Raw genomic sequence first — 22,265 nt, 5'->3', positions numbered from 1 at the left:
CCAGGGATGGTTTTAAAACTAAGGTTTTATTAAACTTTATATAAAAAGCCAAATGTATCCTGCATAAGCCCCACAAGAGCTCTGTGTCAGTGGGGCACAACCACCACCACCCTCCTTTCATCCCTTTTGTATTCCCTTGTTTCCTCTTCAGCAGTGCTATAACCCTTAAAGGGACATGGCACAGGCAATTAACCCTTGCCATTCACTTATGTGCACTATACTTCCCCACTCATAAGTGAAATGTCCTGACATTTCTGCTAACATGATATATAACATTCAGTCCATCAATTGACTTATTAGCAGTCGCCTGTGAGTTCCACACAGTCATAAAGTTGTTCCTTAATACCGGTTGTGTGACAAGTATAGGTCTAGTAGCCAACAAAATAGCCACTTCTGATGATTTACATTCTTAAAAATGCTCATCTTATGAAATACCTATTTCCATATGATCAATGTTTTAACTGTCTAACTCTCATATGGCATGACAAAACACCTACTAAATTAACATAATCAATTATTCAGAACTATAAAGCACTTGATGTTGATCTACGTTCACACCATAATTCAATATAATTTTCATCAATCTTGGATAGAATGCTGGATAAGGTACAAAAGTAGCTGCTGGGTATGGCATGTGGCAAACATGAGAATAACTCTGTGGTGCATTCACCAGTTCATAAGAACATACTGGGTAAGACCAATAGTCCATGTAGCCCAGTATCATGTCTTCTGACAGTGGCCAATGCCATGTACTTTAGAGGGAATGAACAGAACAGGTAATCATCAAGTGATACATCCTGTTGCCCATTCCTAGTTCAGTAGCTGGATTTAGACAGTGATAAGTCTGGTACCCCTCACTTTTCATGCATCATTGTCTGTGGGGCTCTCCTCTCTTTAACCCACTCACTCACAAGGTCATCCAGCTGTTCTGGTATTCTCTTCTGTTGTGCAGTATTGGTTTCAGATTCCATGGTTTTAGTTTGATAGTTTAGTTAATGGCTACTGTGAATGTCACATCAGTCTGATGAACAATTCCAGGTTCACAACATCTTAATTTCCCAGTTGTGTATGAAATGATTCAGCCTCTGGATTCAGTCTCTGTGCCATGGGCAATATCTGCTCCCATCACATAAGATTCATCTTCACTCTCACTATCACAATCACTGGAGTCTGAATTCCAGTCCTCATTATGATTTCCTGTTGTGCTAGTTTGCCTTGTTCTCGTGTCTTCTGCTGTGGTGGTTTGGAGGCAGTGATTTATCCAAAGGTAAGAAGTCACCTCCTTTTCCATCTTCTGCTTTTATTTCATAGATTGGATCATTCTCATTTCCTTTGAAGTACTACATGAGTTATTTCTTCTCAATAGGATCTTAATTTGCCTAATCCTTCTCTCTGAAAGATTCCATGCGAGTATTCTGTCACCAGGCAAAAGGGCAGCATTGTACACATTTTGATCATTATGATCCTTTCCTTGGGCAACTCACTTGAGAACACTTTCAATTCATAAACTTTTCATCTGCTGATTCTGTTCTGAGTGTAATCTTTATGGTCCCCAGGTGTAGATTCATAGTTTATAGGTAGATCACAGACAATGCCAGTGGTCAAATGTGCTGATCCTTCATATAATATATAGAAGGATGGGAACCTTGGAGCCTCAATCCATGTACACTTACAGGCAGAAATTACCTTATTAAGGGAGACCTTTCAGTGTGACTTTTGTTCTTCTGGCAAGATTGTCAATATAGCCAGCAGAATTTGGTTTAGGCTTTTCATTTGCCCATTGCCTTGGTGGGTTTTACAGTAGTGCTGTAATCTGAATAAATTATTTGCAAACTCAGCCCCTTGAATCCTTTTGGGGAAACCAAATTTTAAAACACAGTAATTGAAAATCTTGTCTGCCACAGTCTTTGCTTGGTCATAGGGCAGGCTTGGACAAACCTAGTGAAGTGATCCATTATGGTTAAGATATGTTCATATCTTCCTTTATTGCGGTCTGTGCACAAAATCTATTGGCTGTTATAATAATCTTCAGTTAAATGGAGCTCTGGTGGGCAGGTGAGGTTGGTTTTGCTTGATGCTTGTACAGACTCTACTGATGTTTGATGGCCTTCTTCATTTATGTCCAATAAAACCAATACCTTTTGCAAGACTGATTACTCCCTCTGCTTCTAAGCATTTCATCTCTTCATGTAGTGCTTGTAATATATACCATTTGAATTTTTCAGGTAATACCCGTTGATTTCATAACTTGATTTTCTAACAAAGTATTGCTGTAAACTGTGAAGGATTGTGCGTAGTACAGATTGTCATAATTTGTTAGTTACAGCCCATTTCAAGACTGGAAACTCCAGATTTCCTGAGTGAAGGTAATTCTTTTCAACTGCAGTTAGTGTTCTTGACCCATAACTGATGGCATTCAGCTTACCCTCCTGACATTGGTACAAGATTCCCTTATTGGAAGCATCTAAATATACATATAAAGAGTAAGGCAAAATCAGGGTAGGATGATATTGGTGGCTGTACCAGGCAGGTAGTCAGATAGTTTAAAACATTTTGGTGTTTCTCAGTCCAGATAGTTGGCTGTTAGAAGGGTATGAAGGCTGTGAAATGGTGGCTCTATTCAGCTATAGAAACCTTGATGGTAGGCCTTGATCTAAGACTGAGAACCAAGATTTACCTCCTAATCCATTCAGAACATTTTGTGCCCAAGGAATGGGTGGTCTGTCTAGTATGGTTTTTCAATTCAAATACTAATAGTCTACACCGTTTTAGACTATTATCTCTTTTCTGGACACGTACCACTGGTGATGCATAGGGCGACTTTGATTTTGTGATCCATACCCTGTTTTAGGAGATATTGGAGGTAATCCTTTACCTCTTTACGTAGTGGATGAGGCACTAAGATATGAGTATTTGTATGGGTTGCTGGTCGTGTAATTTGATATGCATCTGCAGGTTAGAAATCGATCCCATATCTTCATCTCTGGAGAAGGCTTTGATCTCATGTTCCTCTGTCTGGCCATTTTCATTTTGCGTCTGACAAATGGCTTAGATTTACTCCTGGTTCAAATAGATCTTGATCAACTCTTTTGCTTAGAGGCTGGCCCTTCCCCTCTTTGCTGGCATAGTCCTTGGTATGAGCATGTCTCTTTTGACATTGATGCCATCTAACAGGGTTTTTTCTGCTGAATGTCCACAGGAATTTCAGATTTAATCTGCTGTGAACTTCCCAGTATGGTTTATCTCTTCAACATTGTTTTGTCATGTATCTGGACAGCTTGCTTTAATATGTTAATTTTCATTTATTTAACTTAATCCTCACTGACCTCTAGTTCCTTTATCTCATTTATCAGTGGCTTACCTTTGGAAATTTCTTTTCCCTTGGAAGGAAGAGACATTTCTCTTGGCCCCTGCTCTGTGTAATATCCAATATAGTTGTCACGCCATTTGTGGTGGCTCACGAGCATGAATACCTACCTCTGGGTAGACTGTTCACAAGCATGGCACAGACCCCAAACTGGATGTGATTTCTATAATTTAATCAACCTGGTAACAAGTGTAAACTCTTCAGGCACTATTCAGCCTTAACATGGAGCCTTAACATGGAGTTACAAACACGGAGTTACAGACAGTCGTCTTGGGCGTTTGTCTGTCTCGCCTCCCATGCAAACTTGGCTCTGTGATAGATGGTCACTTTACACCAAAGATCAAAAACATTCAGGTTACTCCCAGTTCCAAAGGACCAGTCACTTACCGCATGACAATTTGCGTCTTAGATCTCACACAAAAGATGATGCTTGTAGCCAATTGTGTAATTAATGGTTTATTAACTAGGAAAAAGAAATGAGTTATTTACATGGTTAAAACAGAAACATACACACACACACAAATGAGGTGCAGTCTTATGTTTCGAATCATGTTAGAGCTGCTGAAATATGCCAGCTCTGTATGTCAATTCGGACTAATCCAAGTTGATCCTGGGAATCACTTGCTTATGTTTAGAAATCTTTGCCTGTTACAGTCCAAACAGCATAAAAAGACCCTAATTCCTTCTGGTCAGAGATTTTTAATCCCTCACTTCCTAGAGTCCAGGTTGATGGGATGAGTGCTTCTACACGTAACGTCTTCATGGGTATGTGTGGGAAGCAATCAGCAAAGCCTTTGTTCCACAATGGTTCATTTGGATTCAGTAGTCCTTCCTGATATGCAATAGATAACACCTTCTGTAGGAATCCAGCATTTTTCAATAAATGAAGTTTTTTTTTCCTTTGAGTTAGTTTCAGAACAAACATTTTATAGTTGTTCAGTGAACACTTACGAATTACCTTCTAACATGGGATACAGATATTATAAGTAGAATTAATATATGGAGCATCCTACAAGCATTCCATAAAGTCTAAACACGAAATACATTTTTATAACACTTTAACTATTTATTTTGGTTATACTAACCCACAGGTAAGCCAGACTGGTTTCCAGATATGCATTTGTCAGTGTTCAGTGAGGTCCAGGACCTTGGCGTGAGCATAGATACTATACTAGATACTACTATCTGTATATTTAAAAAAGCATTCTTTAAGATTGGAAGTCCAAGTCCCACTAAGGACACTAAAAGGAGCATAAACTCTGGCAAGTCAAATATAAAAGTACAATTAGGCAGACCAAAAAATAACTTGAAGAGCAATTAGCAAAAGACAGAAAAACAAACAGCAAAAAATTTAAGTACATCTGAAATAGGAACCCTGCCAAACAATCAGCGTGGCCACTGGATGTTCGAGGTGCTAAAGGAGCACTCAAGGAAGACACAGCCATTGCAGAGAAGCTAAATTAATTCTTTGCAGTGGTCTTCATTGCAGAGGATGTGAGGGAAAATACCATACCTGAGCCATTCTTTTTAAGTGACAAATCTGAGGAAATATCTCAGATGGAGGTGCCATTAGAGGAGGTTTTGGAACAACTAATAAATTAAACAGTAATAAGTTAACAGGACCAGATGCCATTCACCCTAGAGTTTTGAAGGAACTCAAATGTGAAATTGCAGCACTACTAACTGTGGTATGTAACCTATCATTTAAATCAGCTGCTGTACCAGATGACTGACGTATAGCTAATATGATGCCAATTTTTAAAAAAGGCCCCAGAAGTGGTCCTGGCAATTACAGGCCAGTTAAACTGAACTTCAATACTAGGCAAATTGGTTGAAACTACAGTACAGAACAGAATTATCGATCATAGATGATTTGTTGGGGAAGAGTCAACATGTTTTTTGTAAAGGGAAATCATCCCTCACCAATCCCTTAATTCTTTGAGTGGGTCAACAAGCATGTGGACTAGGGTGATCCAGTGGATATAGCGTATTTGGACTTTCAGAAAGCTTTGACAAGGTCCCTCACCAAAGGCTCCTAAGCAAGATAAATAGTCATGGCATAAGAGGGGAAAAGATCTTCTCATGTATCTGTAACTGGCTAAAAGACAGGAAACAAAGGTTAGAAATAAATGGTCAGTTTTTAGAATGGAGAGAGGTAAATAATAGGGTTCCCCAAGGATCTCTACTGGGACTAGCACTGTTCAACATATTCAGAATTGATGTGGAAAAGGGGGTAAACAGTGAAGTGACAATTTGCAGATGATACAAAACTACTCAAGATAGTGAAGTCCAAAGCAGACGGTGAAGAGTTACGAAGGAATTTCACAAAACTGGGTGAATGGGCAACAAAATGGCAGATGAAATTCAATGTTGGTAAATGTGAAGTAATGAACACCGGAAAACATAGTCACAACTGTATGTAAAAAATGTTGGAGCCTAAATTAGCTGGTATCATTCAAGAAAGAGATCTTGGAGTGATTGTGGATAGTTCTCTGAAAACATCCACTCAATTTGCAGCAGCAGTCAAAAAAAGCTAACGGAATGTTAGGAAGCACTAGGAAAGATAAGACAGTAAATATCATAATGCCTCTATATAAATCCATTATACGCCCACCCCTTGAATACTATGTGCACTTCTGATCAAGCCATCTCAAAAAGATATATTAGAATTGGAAAGGTTACAAAGAAGGACAACAAAAATTAAAGACTTGGACTCTTCATCTTGGAAAAGAGACAACTGGGGGGGATATGATAGAGGTCTATAAAATCATGAATGGCATAGAGAAAGTGAGTATGGAAGTATTGTTTACCCCTTCATTTAACACAAGAACCAGAGGCCATCCGAAGAAATTAATAGGAAGCAGGTTTAAAATAAACAAAAGGAAGTACTACTTCACACCATGTACAGTCAACCTGTGGAACTTTTTGTCAGTAGATGCCGTGAAGCCCAAAAGTATAACTGGGTTCAAAAAAGAAATAGATAAGTTCATGGAGGATACATCTATCAATGGCTATTAGCTAAGATAGTCAGGGATGCAACCCCTTTTTCCGAGTGTTTCGAAGCCTCTGACCGCCAGGTGCTGGGACTGGATGACACGCATGGATCACTTGATCATTGCCCTCATTCTGTTAATTTCCTCTGAAGTATCTGACACTGGCCACTGTTAGACAGGTTACTGGATTAGATGAACCATTGGTCTGACTAAGTATGGCTGTTCTTAGTGATTTCACAGATGTACATTTTACTGTCTTAGCATGAGCTCCACTCCTCAGCTTGTTTTTTTTCTACCTCATAACTTTCAACAGTGTTAAATTTCTCTAAGGTCTCAACTGTAACCTGATTATCTTTTAAATGAGCTTGCATCACTATGCAAATATTAATTTAGTAATCAGTGCTAGAACAAATGGAGGTGCATGTTTTATACAAGGGCAGGATCATATATTAGGTTACTCAGTGTCTTGTGAAGTGAACAGTGTTTTGTGTTTCAGATCAACAGTTCTGACTAAAATCCTTAGGTGACACTTTTGGCTCTTGTGTTGCTCTTGAGAGGTTCTGGTGAAGTTCAATTGTATCTTTTTCTTGGTAGTAGAACCTTAACATGTACCTTATGTTTTGGCAGGTTCAGAGCAGTTTTCCCTTCCAAGTAGCTTCTGATTTTTTCAGCATACTGTTTCTGAATTCTCTCAGTTTTAGGGGCTTCAGTCTGCTTTTTTTCCCCTGTAGCACTGAGTTGTAAAATCTCTTTTCTGAATGCCAGCAATGTAGACAATCCCTTATCTTTTAATTCTTCACTGTGTAAGTGGCTTGATATGTCTGATTAAAGCCGAATAGATTTTTTATGCTGTTTTACTGTGATCTGTTCAAGAATTGCCCAGAGAGTCAGACTTTTCTTAAATGGTCATCTTTTAGGTGGTATAATTTGAGTCCTACCTACCTACATAAAAATTTACTCTAACTCTTTACCAGACAGTGCTTGCAGACAATGAAATCATCCTTTCTCCTTCAAGAGAAAACTTTCTTCATGCAAAATCATTTTTTTGTTTGCATTATATTCTGGCAGCTTTTCTTGGACCATTCTGCACCATCTTATAGATAGGTTTATCTCTGGGAAGTCAGACGACTGCAGTTCAGCCTGTCCTGCCTGTGCTCACCAAATGCTATACTTACAGTCCAGTTTTAAAACTGCAGATTTATTAAACTTTATATATTAAATAAAAGCAGCCTGCATATTTCCAGCACCAGCTTGGGGTATGTTTAGACCAGCGTTTCTCAATTAAATTTCCCCGCGGAACCCTTTAGGCTCCGTGGGGAAATTACTCATACTCGATACCCTCCGCCGAAAAATCCGGGACATCTTCCCTTTTTCGGCGGTGCAGAGAGCAGCTGCTCTCAGAATCCTAACAGTGTTCCCACGGAACACCAGTTGAGAAACACTGGTCTAGACTACTGTGGTACAGCTTCCACTACATTGCTGTAGCAGTATAATGTAGTCACTAAAGCGATGGAAGGGGTTTTTCTGTCTCTGTGATACATCCACCATCTTGAGAAGTGGTCGTTAGGGCAGTGGAAAAATTCTTCTATTGTCATAGTGGTGTCTATTTCAGGCCTTAAGTCCATTTAATTGCGTCCCTTAGGGCTGTGAATTTTTCACACCCCCGAGCGTTGTAGTGACGTTGTCCTAAGTTTTAGGTGCACGCCAGGCCTCAGTCTCACTGGGATACAACCACCACCCTCCTGGGACCACAACTTGCTTTTTCACTGTGTTGTTTTTCCTCTTTAGCTCTGCTCCAACCCATAAAGGGACAGGACACAAGTAAATTTACCTTCACATTCCTTTGTGAATACTATACTAATCAGCAGCTAACTTCCCCCCACACTCTTCCTCTTTTGTATGTTTTGTTGTTGCACTCAGACTTCTTACACTGTGGCTAAAACACTTCCCCATAGCTTCTCTTCTCATAGCCCAAAACTAAAATATTTGCTTTTGCATGTCACATTAATTTTTTTCAAATCGAAAGGAATTTTGGGCGTTGCTGGTTTCTCCTCTTTTATAGCGCTTAATTGGAGGAAATGTTTAGGTTGCAACACAGCTATGTTTTAGAACCATGCAGTTGGTAGTTTTGGTTGTCTCCTATCTTTATTGTAACTGAGTTTTCAAAATTATTTGAATCTATTGGTATCTATTTGAAATACATTAGGTCAAACTTTTGGCATATTGATCTTGATTTTTTCCATAAAGCAATAAACAAGTTTTTGTTCATTCTATAAGCATTCTATACAGGGGAAAAATATATTTACCTATACTAGTCATTATAACCATTAATGTTTTAAGTTGGTTTTATAAAATGTTTTCATATTCTATAGGTGTCTTTCCGGCCTAAAAATGCCCCTAAATTGTTGATCCATACATCATACTCTAATATTAGGGAAAAGCAGTAGAGCATGTTTATTTCTTCTAAGACAATTGAAAGGCACTTTATTGTTACAAAATTATCTTTTAAATTTTATTTTTATAAGTACATGCTGCCCTGTTACATGTCATGTCATTAGATGTCAAAAGATACAAAAAGTGACCTAATTGGGGGTATAGAACAAAAATAATTAAAGGCTTAGTCAATAACTCATGGAGTTTGCTGTACTTGTATTGATAAACGAATTAAACAGATCTGCCTGTATTCCTCAGACCTAATGTGGCCCTGTTATTAGTCTTAAAGAAAGGAGTGTTGTAACATTGAATGAAGGTAATTGATGAAAGAATAGTGTAATCACGAAGCCCTAAGAACTCCCATTTCTAGTCAGTGGTTTCAGGGGAAAGAGGCTTTATCTGCACACCTGCAGTCATTCATAGCATAGGCCTCTTGTGGTCAATGTTGATTGCTGCTTGTCTGTAGTAGAAAAACAAATAACTTAGTGTTTTGTACCTTCTGTGATTTAATATTATGCTTTTTGCCAGAACTGGCACAAATCCTTTTTCCAATAGTGACAGTAATTATAGCACAGTTGTAGTTAAGGGTCTTCCTGAGTTTCCATTATAAACCCCTATAGTCAGTTTATAACGCAAACAAAAAAGTATTCTGTGCTTACGTGACAAATAGAGGCTTTGCCTTGGGGTGGGTTATAGTATAACTTCTTTAAACTGAAACTGGGAGAATTGTCTTTCTGAATTAAATTGAGTACTAAAGAAACTATTCATTCTAAGCTTTTGAAATCCTTTTAATTTTGCATCCATTGTGGTAGATCAACAGTTTGGAGTACTTTTCAAACTCCATAGTAGGACAAAGGTAGATCAGATTTTCCTAGCTTACCTTAATTAGACAATATTGCATGACATCAAGGATTCTTGATTTATTGTAAATCTAGTAATATAGGAAGTTTTGAATGATCTTTTTTCCTGAGGCACTGAGCATGTGACTATTCAGGAATGCTTTTAATCATAAATACAATATTTGGCATGCCAATTCCTTCCCATTGTCTACTCTGTTTTGCCTTTTAAATAACAAAGTAATCTAGATTTCTATGCAGTTTTATAGAATTCTTAAATTCTTAGATTGATACTGAATTCTGTTTTTTAGATTAAAAAACTAGTGTATGTTTACCTGATGCGCTATGCAGAGGAACAGCAGGACCTGGCATTGTTGTCCATCAGCACGTTTCAGCGAGCTCTGAAGGTGAGTAAATATAGTTAATTGCCCTGTAAGGAAAGATCAGATATATCATAAAAAATATAAACATCTCCTATTGTTCTCCAGATCTAGTGGAGAAACTTGTGTAATGGCCACTTTTGTTAAGACAGTCAGTAAAGACAAAGTTCCAAACCATATAAACAATAGCAGTAATATCATATTAGGGATATCACTGGTATCATTCCTTGCATATGTTCATATACTTATATTCACACCTTTCCTTGGGGATCTTTCCTTGGAGATCTGGTGGTAAGACCTGTCTCTGGTATTCCAAATGACTCTGATGCAGACCCCCGGTGCCCAAAGGTCGATGAAGGATGATGACAGTGAAGAGCTTAAGGGTTAATGATGAAAAGCTTACCTTCTCCTACCTGGTGGTCTGGCCTGGAGGACTGTCATGAACATTCATTTAGATGCCCAGCTCCTATGTCTATATCTAAGTTCCTCACCCTAATAATAATTGGGTGCCTGTATTCTATAGATTAACGTACTAATGCCTTTTAGCTCATTACCATATATGTCAACTATTGCAAAAAGAAGTTTGGGCTTAAATATTTACCAATAACTTTATCGTAAAATATCGAAACCTAGTATCAATTCGGTATTCCTGCGGTTGCCTGGTATTGTTACGTACCAACTCCCCTCTTAAGCAAGCTAGTCCCAGTTCCCCAAAATCTAGGTTAACTGTCGGGCCATTTTATCTGTGCTAAGGGTCATAGGACTATGGTTTACTTATGCTAACCTGCTTAAGCCAGTGTTTTAGAGGATACAGGCCTGTAGATTCCTTGAGTTACTGCTAAGTAAAATAAAATGCTAAGCTAGTTGTACAGGCTACTCCAAGATGAGTTGTGATGACATTCAATGGCTGCAGCTCAGCTGTCAGTGAATGCAGGAAGGGCATAATCTGATTCCATAACAGGCCCCTTCTGCTGTACCATTGAAGGCATATGGCTTCAGCCTTGAAACTCAACTGCAATTCACCTGGTGATCTGGCAGCCTTCTTGTTGGTCTAATGCACAATTGCGTACCCACAGATCCAGATATTGACTCCTTTTTCCCAATGTCTCCAGCAATAACAAATGACAGACAGGGTTAGTGTGGGCCCCTGGCATGTCCCAGCAACCCAACATTAGGGCGAACAGAGGCCCTGTGGTGTTCTGATTTCCAGTGCCCAAATTATCTGGAACTGCTCAGAGTCAAACCTGCTGCTGTGGACACCACTTCCCCAATCCTAAAGGAACGTGCATCAAAATTTTTAGGATTGAGACGTAGGTAGGCTAACAGCTTTCTTATGACTGCTGCAAATTTATACCTGGTGAAGTATTGCCAATCCTGTGTAAGAATAGTGAGCCTGGCTCCAGGTCCCCTATTCCTAAAAATCCGTCACAGGACATATTTGTTAATCTGTGTATTTCCTTCATTCAAGCATTACCCCTTTTCCTATTTATTCACTTTTTGAATACCTGTATTTTAAAGACACTGCTCTTTGCTTAAATTGTACGTCCAGTGCAGCCTAGAGCAGTTTTGTTGCCTGTGCCACCATTTTGCTAATCCTGAAAGCCAAAAAGCCACAACAAATGCTGCTCTGAATAAAACTGCCTTCCCATCCCCCAAACTGCAAATTCCAAGTTATGCAATCAGTAAATCCAGTACAGTTATAGCATGCTTATCTCCCCTACATCTATTGTGTTTGTGTCTGAACCAACCCTCCAAGAGCTTTCTAAATAGGAACCCCATACAAGGGTCAGGAAATCCTGCTAGCCTGCAACATAGTCAGGCATATGAGGTGCCTTGGGGTTGTGGATGAAGTCAATTCTGGGTGCACCTGAGATACTACATATCTTATCATTTGATACTCAGGGATGGGCTGAACATTCTGGAATCTTTCCTAAACTCTAAATTCTGCTAATTCCACTAAATTGGTCTGGTGAACCCTGAATGGTGGTGGTGGTGGTGGGGAACAATGGAGTATTCTTTGCATTGGACTATACTTCAAACTTTGATCTCTGTGTCCAAATTAATCATCCAGATACGTTGCTAAATTGATTTAAGAATGTTTCCTACACTTCCCAATTGTCCATTTGTACCTGACAGCTTCAGGTTGAACAGCAGTAGTCTCCACTGCCCCATGGTGTCTCCAGGATGGCTCCCAGAGCTTGCCACAACCATCAGTGGCCATATGGGGAGGTGTGGGGAGAAACAGGATGTAGTCCCAGCTGTAGTAGCCTGATTCTTGTGCAGCTACCATTGGGGAGGGGCTATGATACTTGAGTGTCTCACAGGAAAGTTGGAAAGGGGTGGTCCCAGTATGCCTCCTCTGCTCTGCTACTACTTGCTTTTCCTGTGCTGCCTGTCATTTCGAGCCTCTCCTGATATTGCCTGTGTGTGTTGTAGCATCCGACATGCCTTGACAGGTGATGCTGGCTGGAGTGGTAACTAATGGAAGAAAAGATTTTTGAAAAACCCAGGGGAATTTAAACATACGGGGTTGGAGGAGGGACTAGCCATCTGGCTAGCCTGTTCCCCTACCCCACCCTATAGAAAGGTGGCAGAAAGGCAAAAACAGCATCCCCCCTTCAGCCATGCATATGTTCTTGCGTCCGTCCCCTCTCATCCCACACCATGATACTATGTACTACTGCAATCTGTCCAAGATTCGTCCCTGCTGACTGCTGGTCAAGGGCATTTCATTTTTTTTTTTTAAACAATAGAATACTTTAAAAGGATTTATTGCTGAAAAGGCAAAGATGTTAGAGAAGGCACTTTTTTATTGTAGCATTCATATTAAATTTATTTTTTTCTATTTGGTAATCTTAACAAATGGGTAAGCTGTGTGTAATATTAAGATTGATCTGGGTTGTACAACTTTTCAAAATCCCTGAATTTGTGAAAGGCTTTACAATTTATAAATACAATTTTTTATTTTTGTAACAATTCTTTCCCTCTACTTCCTTCTCTTTCATTTTTCCTGTTTTCATTAGCATAAATAAAACTCGTTAATATGGTGTTACATCTGGCAGCTCCTCACAATATATGCAGTAATTTTCAGGTTGTTGAAACTTTTTTCTAGTGTCAAGTTGCACATAATTTTGCAAGGTAGCAACATGAACTTGAAATTAAAGCCAGACTAATAACAGTAAAAGAAGGAAAATGTGGCTTAATATGTCCTCAGTCATTGCACTATTCACAGCATGTTTTAATGATAAATTTCTGCAGTATTACTTACATTGTTTTGTTTCCACTCCTTTTAGGATCCTAATCAGTTAATCCGTGCAAGTGCTTTGAGAGTTTTATCTAGTATCCGTGTGCCAATCATTGTTCCTATTATGATGCTTGCTATTAAAGAAGCTTCTGCTGATTTATCTCCTTATGTTAGAAAAAATGCAGCCCATGCAATTCAAAAACTGTATAGGTAAGTAGCCTTTTACCATAAATGTTGAAAAGCTGTTCTAAAGATCATTGCAAAGTACTTACAGTGAGGTTTATTTTTATTCTCTCATACATGGCCTCTCTGAATACACAAAAAGGGATAGACTTTCAAGGACACTTGGGCATCAGCTTCCACTGACTTTCAGTAGGAGTGAGGTGACAGGTGCCTGTGCCTTTGAAAATCTACCTTAAATAAAATATGGGGTTTTTTTCTTATGCTTTTGCAAATAGTGGAAATTAACATCTTCCTTCTCTCCATAATACCATTATTGTGACACACAGAATTTAAAATTATGGTGAGCATCAAAGACAGAGGACTACATAAATAGTCTTTTTTTTCTTTTCTTTTCGAGTGCTGGTCCCTGTGTTTATTCCACAGGTAGGTATGCAAATATGCCATATGCTTGAGTCTGGAAATTCTTTTAAGCAGTGTGTGATCTGCACATGCTCAGTAGCTCTCCTCATGCTCCTGACCGAGGGTATGAGGGGTAGTGTGGGTTGATGCCTCTCCGGTTCCTTCTTACTGCTGCGTGAGTTGAAATAGTGTCCTTCTTGAGTGTATAACCTGTGAATTAAACTCGTAAATAGTTTTTATATTTAATTTAGTAGTTTTAGTTAGCATAAGGTTATATTTAGTTTAGGATAAGTTTTCCCTCCCCATTTGGGGGACAATCCTCCCTGGTCCTGGGACTATGCCCAGAGTCCTGAGATTCAAGAAGTGCATCTCCTGCCCTCGCTGCTTCTCCAATAGTGATGAACATCACTGGTGCCTATACTGCCTGGATGAAGTACATGTATCAGCAAGGTGCAGTATCTGCTGATCTTTTCCACCCAGAACTAGAGATGCACGAGAGCTCCATCTTAGGAAATTTCTGATGGAGGAGGCTATGAGGCCCTGCTCTCACCCGGACCCTGGAGACCTCCTTGTGCATCGGGCTCAACCAACTAGCAGCTCCCCTGCAAGCACAAGCCTGGGAGCAGAGCCTTTACTACCGAAGTAAACAGATTCCTTCTACATGGCTCCTCACAAGAGTAAGGGGCTCTCTCATGGGTGCAAGGACAGATCCCTGCAGAGGATTGTCCATAGGAAATGCGTTTCCTCCTTGAGCTGGTCCAGGTTGGGAGTGACATCTCAGATGGAACTGGCTCTGCTGAAGACCCCCAGGGTGGAGGGCAAGGTGCAGGAAAAAAAAGTGATCTGCTGGTTCTGGTGGTGACAGTGGGATCGAAGCAAAAAGACAAACGCTCTCCAGTCGCTTCTGAGTAAAGCTCCGGATCCATCATTGGCACAGCCTCATGATCCAGAGACCCAACCAGTTGCGACAGATGAGCCAGGTCCTTCAGATGTCCCAGCTGGAACTCCCCAGACTCCAGGCCATATGGAGACCCTGTAACTCCCACAGAATATATACTTTCCTTACCTGCTATCTTCACTTCTATTTTCACATCTTCCTTACCCCAGAGGAGGAATCGTCACAGATGTCTCAGGGGCAGTTACATCCCCTGAACAGGAGCACTCCAGTACAGACTGTGCCACCGCTACCAACGAAATCTTCATTGGAATCAGAGGTGCTAAAGGAGATGGAGGCCCTGTTATTTCAGAAAAGGCACAGGAGTCCAACAGCTGCTTGAGGCGATACCTACCACTGCTCTGGATACGAGCACTCCTGGGATAGCTGGTACAGATTCCCTTGGGGACCACTGTGTCCAATGGACTCCTGCTTCTGGCCTCATTAGGGCCCTTGGAATTCCTGCAGCAGACACCTGGACCCCTCTCAGGAGTCATCCTCCTCATACACCACCAAAGCCAGCTGGCAAGAGTAGGAAGAGCAGTAAGAGCCAGAACCAGTTCCAATGGTACTGATGGTTCTGACTGGGGCTTCCTCATCCTAAGATGATGCTGTCACTTCTTTGTTGTTCAACCTGCTGGATGACCGCTGGCAATAGCAGGAGCTGTTGCAAAGGGTCACTAACAATCCGCAGATTGCACTGGAAGAGATCCAGGTCCCTCAACACTGGCTCTTGGACATTTTACAGCCACAAGAACTGGTCAGAGTAGCCCTTCCAATCAATAAGGCCATATTAGAGCTGCCCAGAGTGGTTTGGCACCCACCTGCATTTTGTGCCCCTATGCCAAAAAGGGTCAAAAGAAGCTACTTTGTTCCTGCCAAGGAAGCTGACTTTCTGTTTTCCCATTCTGCCTGTAACTTGCTGTTGGTACAGGCAGCCCTAGAAAGAACTAGGTAGCACTACCAAAAACTCACCCCTGCAGAGAAGGGCTGAAAGAGACTGGACCTCCTAGGTAGGAAGATCGCCTCCTCCACAGGTCTGCAGTTTTGTATAGCCAATTACCAAGCTTTATTAGCAAAACACAATTTCAACACCTGTGTCAGACATGTGGACTTCAGAGACCAATTACCAGTGGAAGACCAAACCCAATTCCAATCTTTTCTGGGAGAAGGAAAATAGTGACACAGGTGGTGCTCCAAAATATGGTAGCTGCCTCAGATACTGTATCCAGAAGTTTGGCCACAGGGCTGGTCGTGCAAAGGGACTCGTGGTTCCAGTTGTTGCGCTTTTCTAGAGAGGTCCAAAACACTATCCTAGACATCCCTTTGAGTCCAACCTTTTTAATGAAAAGATGGATGAGTCCCTTCACTTGCTAAAGGATTGAAGGCTCAGTCTGCAATACTTGGGGATTTAAACGCCAGCACTCAGAAGGAGACACCAGAGACAGCCCTTCAGGCCAGGACCACCATCTGCAGATGCTCCATATTACCAATGTCCATCTGAACCTTTGCGCAAATGACAGAGGATTCAGAGATCTTTTCTTGACTCCTACTTCGGCAGCCTCTGCTTAGCCCCAACCACAGGCTAAAGGCTGTTTTTGACATGCAGGTTGAGAATTGCTTACCATCATTGATGTAACCTATGCAGTGCGCCGCCGCCCGCGCCCCCCCCCCCCCCTTTCTTCCCCCCCCCCCCGGGTCAGGTTTTGGAGGTCATCTTACCCTCTTCGCCCACACCTGGAACAAGATCACCAGACAGTTGGGTCCTGGAGATTATCCATCCAGAATCCTCAAGAGTTTTTCCTTGCCACTTTCCCGGTCCCCTTCCAGGGACCACTCTCATCAAGTGATTCTTCAACAAGAGGTAGAATCTCTCGTAAACTGGGGAGAGGGGGAAATAGAATGTGTCTGATCTCAACACTACACCTCCCCATATTTCCTAATTCCCAAAAAAGATGGAAAATGAAAACCTATCCCAAACCTTCGACAACTCAAAATCTTTGTTTGAAAGCTATAGTTCAGGATTATTATGCTGGCATTGATGGTCCCCTTCCGTCAGAAGAGAATGTGGTTTGCAGCTCTCAACCTGAAGGATGCATATTTCCAGATGGATATTCACCCATCTCACAGGAAATTCATATGCTTTATGGTCGCCCAAGTTCACTACCAATTTCATGTTCTCCCTTTTGAGCTCACTGTGGCACCCAAAGTATTCACAAAACTGTTCACCGTAGTAGCAGCCCAGATGCGATGCCAGGGCTACACAATATTTCCATACCTATATGACTGCCTCTTGGTAGGCCAATCTTGTTAGGAACTCATGTCAGCGACAGAATTTCTTTGACCCTTTCTTGCTACCTTAAGGTTTTGCATAAAAGAAGAAAGTCCATTTGATCACTTATAATGGTGATAAACTTTATAGGAGCACAGCTGGACTCAGTTTCTGTAAAAACACTTCTCCCCACAGAGAGGTTCCACATAATAAGCAACTTGATCACATTACGCTCAGACTGCAAATTATGGTGCAATGTTGCCTTTCTCCGTTAGGTGCATGCAGTCATGTTGCCTATGTGACACTATTTGCCAGACTCCACTTGTGATGCCTACAAGCTTCATTCAACCTACCAACCAAACATTTGCTTGGTACTGTGGACATTCTTATCATCCTAGATTACCTTCTCTCCTTAAAGGCTTCAGTCCTTGCTAGGGTACACCTGGCAGCAATCAGTGCCTTCCAGTGGAGGGACTTTGTCTTTACACACCTGACTACCGTGCAATTCATGAAAGGTTTCATCAGGATCTTCCCATCTGTTAAACCTATGCCACAATGGGACCTTAACCATGTCCTATCAGTTATTCACAGGTCACGTGACCTCCTTCTCTATGAAGCTGCCATTTTTAGTGGCAGTCACTTTGGCTAGGAGAGTCAGTGAGTCAGGAGCCATGATGGCAGACCGCGCAGTATTCCACAAAGAGAAGCTTTCCCTTAGGTTACACCCCAAATTCTTCCCCATGATTGGTTGAGTTCCATCTCAACAGATCAGTCCACTTGCTTGTGTTTTTCTTGAAACCCCATGCTTCTTCCAAAGACAAGAGACTTCACTCTATTGATGTTCTACCTACAGAGAACCAAATCCATTAAAAAATCTGAGACTTTGTCACCATAACAGAAAGGTCATGTGGATAGCCTCACAGAGGGCTTTCTAATTGGGTTTCGGGATGTATATTAGAATGCTACAAAGTAGTTAAGCTCCCCCCCTTTTGGGGTTATTACTATGCACTCCATGTGAGCATAAGCAGCCTCCTTATTGGACATTCTGCTGCAGGATATCTGCAGAGTGGCAACTTGGAGATCTGTCCACACGTTTGCATTGCACTACATGCTCGCTTAAGCTGCAACTGCGGATGTGGCTGTATGAACAGCAATACTACAGGCATCTCTGCTACAACTATCCTAGCACCCTTCTCCACTCTGAGCACTCCTTACTAGTCACCCATGTGTGCAATACACATAGGGATGAGCACTTGAAGAAAGGGTGGCTAGTTACTGTAACTGGAGGTTATTCAAGGTGTGTGGTCACCTATCTGTTTCCACTACTTGCCGCCTCCGCCTCCTCTGCTTTGGTTCCTGTTAGGTTGTGGTAAGAGGGAATTGGAGAGGTGTCAACCTGCGCTGCCCTTTAAGCCCTGAGTCGGGAGCACAAGGAGTACTACTGCGTGTATGAGCAAAGAGACACTGCTTTGAAGAATTTCCAGACTCAGGCATGTGGTGTGCATGCATACACTCATGCATACACCCCATATATGGGGTGAGGCGCAGGGCCCAGGTTGCCCACTCCCAGACTGCCGCCATAGCCACCCTCCCAAAAGTCCCCAAAAATACAGCAGGGTCGTCCATGGGGCCCATTTTGCACAGCCCCAGCTCTCTGCTCTGGCCCCATCTCCGTTTGCGTGACTCACCACTCACTTTAGCAGTTGTTACTGGATGACTGCCTGTTCCATGAGGAACTCTTGGAGGCTTTGCTGCTGGTTGGCCTGACAGGTCAGCAGGGCCTGTCGTTTCACCTGTTGGGTCTGCTGCATCTCCTGCATGGTTGTTACCAGCCACTTCAGGGTCCCCTCCATTGTAACAGCCCATTCTCTGCAGTGGCTCTGGAAGAAAGTCCCGGACAAGCCCCACTTGTGGTGGTTTGCCGCGGGCCCCCTGTCTCTCTGGGTATTCTCAGCCCTCCGCAATAACAGGACTTGCAGGCTTTACCCACTGCAATCACCCGTGCTTGTTTATTTACAGCGTATAAGAACAGACTCCACTTCCAAACCAGGCTCACTTGGCCCCCGAGGCTCTAGGCTGTTCACCCTTTCTTGGCCAGGAAGCAAACTAAAATGCAGGGCTTCTACCCTCCTCCCTGGCCACACCTCTCCCTGGTCTCCTTGGCTGGGTTATATGCATCCTGCAGCTAAGGGGACAGCTGTTCCCTCTTGCCTCATTAGGCGCATTCCTGGCTTCTAATCACACCTTCATCTGTTGCCTTCTTCCCTGCTGTTTGGGACTCTGCTGTCCCATCTTAACCCAGCCCAAGATGCTGGATTAGGGAGGTGGGGCCAGAGGCAGAGCAGGGACCTAACCCGCTCCACTCTGCCACAATCCTTAAAAGTTTAAGAATAAAATACTGTCCCTCAGGATTTGGGGCCTTAACCACTTGGCAAACATTAGATTTCTCTGCCTTCCAATTTTTTCCATTATCTTACTGTTACATATATCTTGTATGCTAAAGATGTTCAAATTAAAAAATGAAGCATCTTGATTTAACTAAGAAAAAATGAGCACATTTTAAATTCCCAGATGTGTCTCAGAAAATGATACATTCCTCACTTGAAATTCAGATCTACCAGAACTTTGGAGTAAATTTTTTAAAAAGGCTTTGGGAAATGGTTGTAAAAATTACATGTCTTAGAGTAACATCTAGAGGCCCCAGCCAAGTTCTGGGACCCATTGCGCTGGATGCTGTACAAACATAGTTAATACAGTTTATAAAGTTAAATTGCTGGCTTCTGCTGCTGGAGAAGAAACAAATAGTGGTGAATCACTTTACCACCAATAAATGTTCAGCATTAAGGTTAGCCCAATAGACTGTTGTATTTGAATTAGTATAGCTCAGGATTGTGAGTAGTCTGGGAGTAACCACTTACCTAATGCAGTGATGAGCATAGAAAAGTCTGATTGTTGCTTCAAGATAATCTCCCTGATACTGGAACTATGAAAAACAAAACAACGGAATACTAGTATGTTTTCTAACTTAACAGAAAAGACAGGTTAACATATGCACTCAGACTACTATGAAAAGCGTGCAGTATTTTAATGTGCTGTCCAGTGCCAGACAGAATTTTAGTGCTAAGCAAATGGTTCACTATGGCAAGCGCTCCCCCTCTCCTAAATGATTTATTAAAAACTTATTTAACCTTCCAAGGTGCTCCAGACAACAGTTTCTCTGTCCTTTCTCTCCCAAATAAATCCCTGGAACTCTGTCTTCTCAGGATCCCCAACCACATGAAAAGGAGTGGGAGTGACAAAGAGGACTGGTTTAGGGGCAGAGAGAATATGAAAACAAAACAATCCACTCACTCCCCAGAGTCACATTGCCTTCTGTCGCTGAAAATTTCCATCTCTGAATCCTACACTGAAACAAGGGAGAGAAGAAAATAAAAGTATACAAATTTCAATAAATTAAACAAGGGCTATGGATGTTTTGGAGTAGTCCTCAGGCCTGACAGAGCTCACCAAAATATTTGTCTAGTCAGCAGGCAACAGGATGAGGCACCTTCTCAACCACCCCAGCTGCTGTGGTAATACGGCATTATGTGAGGATGTTGCCTCTGTATGCATGCACAGATCTGTAGGTGGGATAGAACCAAGTGGTGTAATAAACTGTGGAGTTAGTGGCTCTTTGTCCCCCTCTATGGGTTATACCAAAGAAGTTTGTTATTGCCTCATAGCTAATAGACTTGGTCCTTTAGCTCCATTAGTGGAGGGCTCATGCTTTGAGATTCAGAGATGCTGGGTTCAGTACTTGAAAGTGACCTGATTAGAGGTATCATTACACTAATATAGCTACTATGCCACTAAAACATCTGCTGATTCCCTTGCGCAGTGGCCTATGCAGCCTCTCAGCACAGCAGTTTTCAAAAACTGCATGCTACTGAGACTGCCTGTACCAGGGGATGTGAACATATGCTAATTGCTGCTGTGCATCTAAAACCTGCCATTGCAAAACAGGCCAATAAAAAGGAACAAGGATGATTCGTTGGTGTTCTTTGTGGTCCTCAGAACCTCTCCTGCTTCCTCCCCTTCAGAGCAAATAGGTACAGCATTGCTGCTTGTGCTTGAAACCACCCATGAGACCACTTTAGAAGTGTACTTGTTTACTCTGAAGTGGATGAGGGAGGGAAGTTTGGAAGGGAGGACCATTTGTTAGAACACAGGGTTGTAACTAATCAGATTTGCAAGCTTTTGAAAACTTGATTGTCTATGTTCCATGTGTTTTGCCAGTAAGTAATGGAGGTTGTTTTGGGGTAACTGTCTACACAGATTCCACTCTAGGTGTGTGTGCACCCCATGTGCGTGAGATTGGATTCCTTTTGAATGTGTCTATTGGGATGGTGCCTGAACCATGCATGACTTCATGACTAATTAGATGAGACTATAAGGGGTGCGATGGTCCAGCTGCCCCTTGCTTTCTTGTTACTATCCATGGCTGTGACACAACACCTGTAAAGTCCACATCCTTAGCATGTGACAAGCTTTGACTTAGTTCTCCTTTGGTATTATTGTAGCTAGAATTAGTTTGTTTCCTTTGTCTGCTTCCAACCTATATTATTAGCTCTTCTTCCCCTAGTTCTCTCTCCCCTTCTCCCCTCTCCCCAACTGTCCAAGTACAGGGGGTGATAGCTCTTCTGGCAGAAGGAGTCACCAGCTTCAAGAACTGTCTGTCCTGCAGTCCTGCCATGCCCTTAAACATTCCCTGTCTCTCCTCTCCTCTCCCCTTGGGAGAGGGGCACATAATAGAACAATGTTCTGTATCTTGCTTATTTTCTAAAATAACTCTTAAGAACAGGGAAGTGACACCAACTGTTCCTGCTGGAAGAATCTTTGCTGCCTTCTTGTGCTATTTCAGAGAAACATGCAGCAGGTCAGTCTCACCCCAATGAGCTGCAGCTTGAATCCTAGCTCCCAAGCTGCTGCTTTCTACAGATCCACTCCACTACTGCCTCAGTAACTTCTGAGACAGAGAGAAAAGAGCATGACTCCTGTGGAGGAACCAGGTGCAGGTCGTGCTCATTGATCACGTGTAAGAAATTTCTCCTCAGGCCTCATCCTTTATTTCAGGGTCACAGCTTGGTCTCCAAATGTGGACCTCACCACTGAAGGATAAATTGGCACCCATGGTTCCTTTAGAACACAAGAACTGTGTTGTCCTGGTGGCACCTTGAGTATATCC

At 41.9% G+C, this 22,265-nt stretch overlaps 1 protein-coding gene across 4 annotated transcripts in view; it reads left to right on the top strand.

Annotated features, from left to right (window-relative positions):
• AP3B1 (adaptor related protein complex 3 subunit beta 1) overlaps positions 1–22,265 on the top strand; it is a 290,480-nt gene that overhangs the window by 47,510 nt on the left and 220,705 nt on the right. For all 4 annotated transcript variants that reach the window (XM_067569102.1, XM_067569101.1, XM_067569103.1 and 1 more), the window contains exons 4-5: positions 9,941–10,036; positions 13,303–13,463. In XM_067569102.1, coding sequence (XP_067425203.1) covers positions 9,941–10,036; positions 13,303–13,463 — 257 coding nt within the window. The remainder of the gene's footprint in view (positions 1–9,940; positions 10,037–13,302; positions 13,464–22,265) is intronic.

The sequence above is a fragment of the Emydura macquarii genome, unplaced genomic scaffold, assembly GCF_026122565.2.
Source record: "Emydura macquarii macquarii isolate MOO-44397 ecotype Brisbane River unplaced genomic scaffold, CSIRO-AGI_Emac_v2 contig_2897, whole genome shotgun sequence".
In the NCBI taxonomy this organism is placed as follows: domain Eukaryota; kingdom Metazoa; phylum Chordata; order Testudines; family Chelidae; genus Emydura; species Emydura macquarii.
This window is presented reverse-complemented; position numbering and strand designations above follow the sequence as displayed.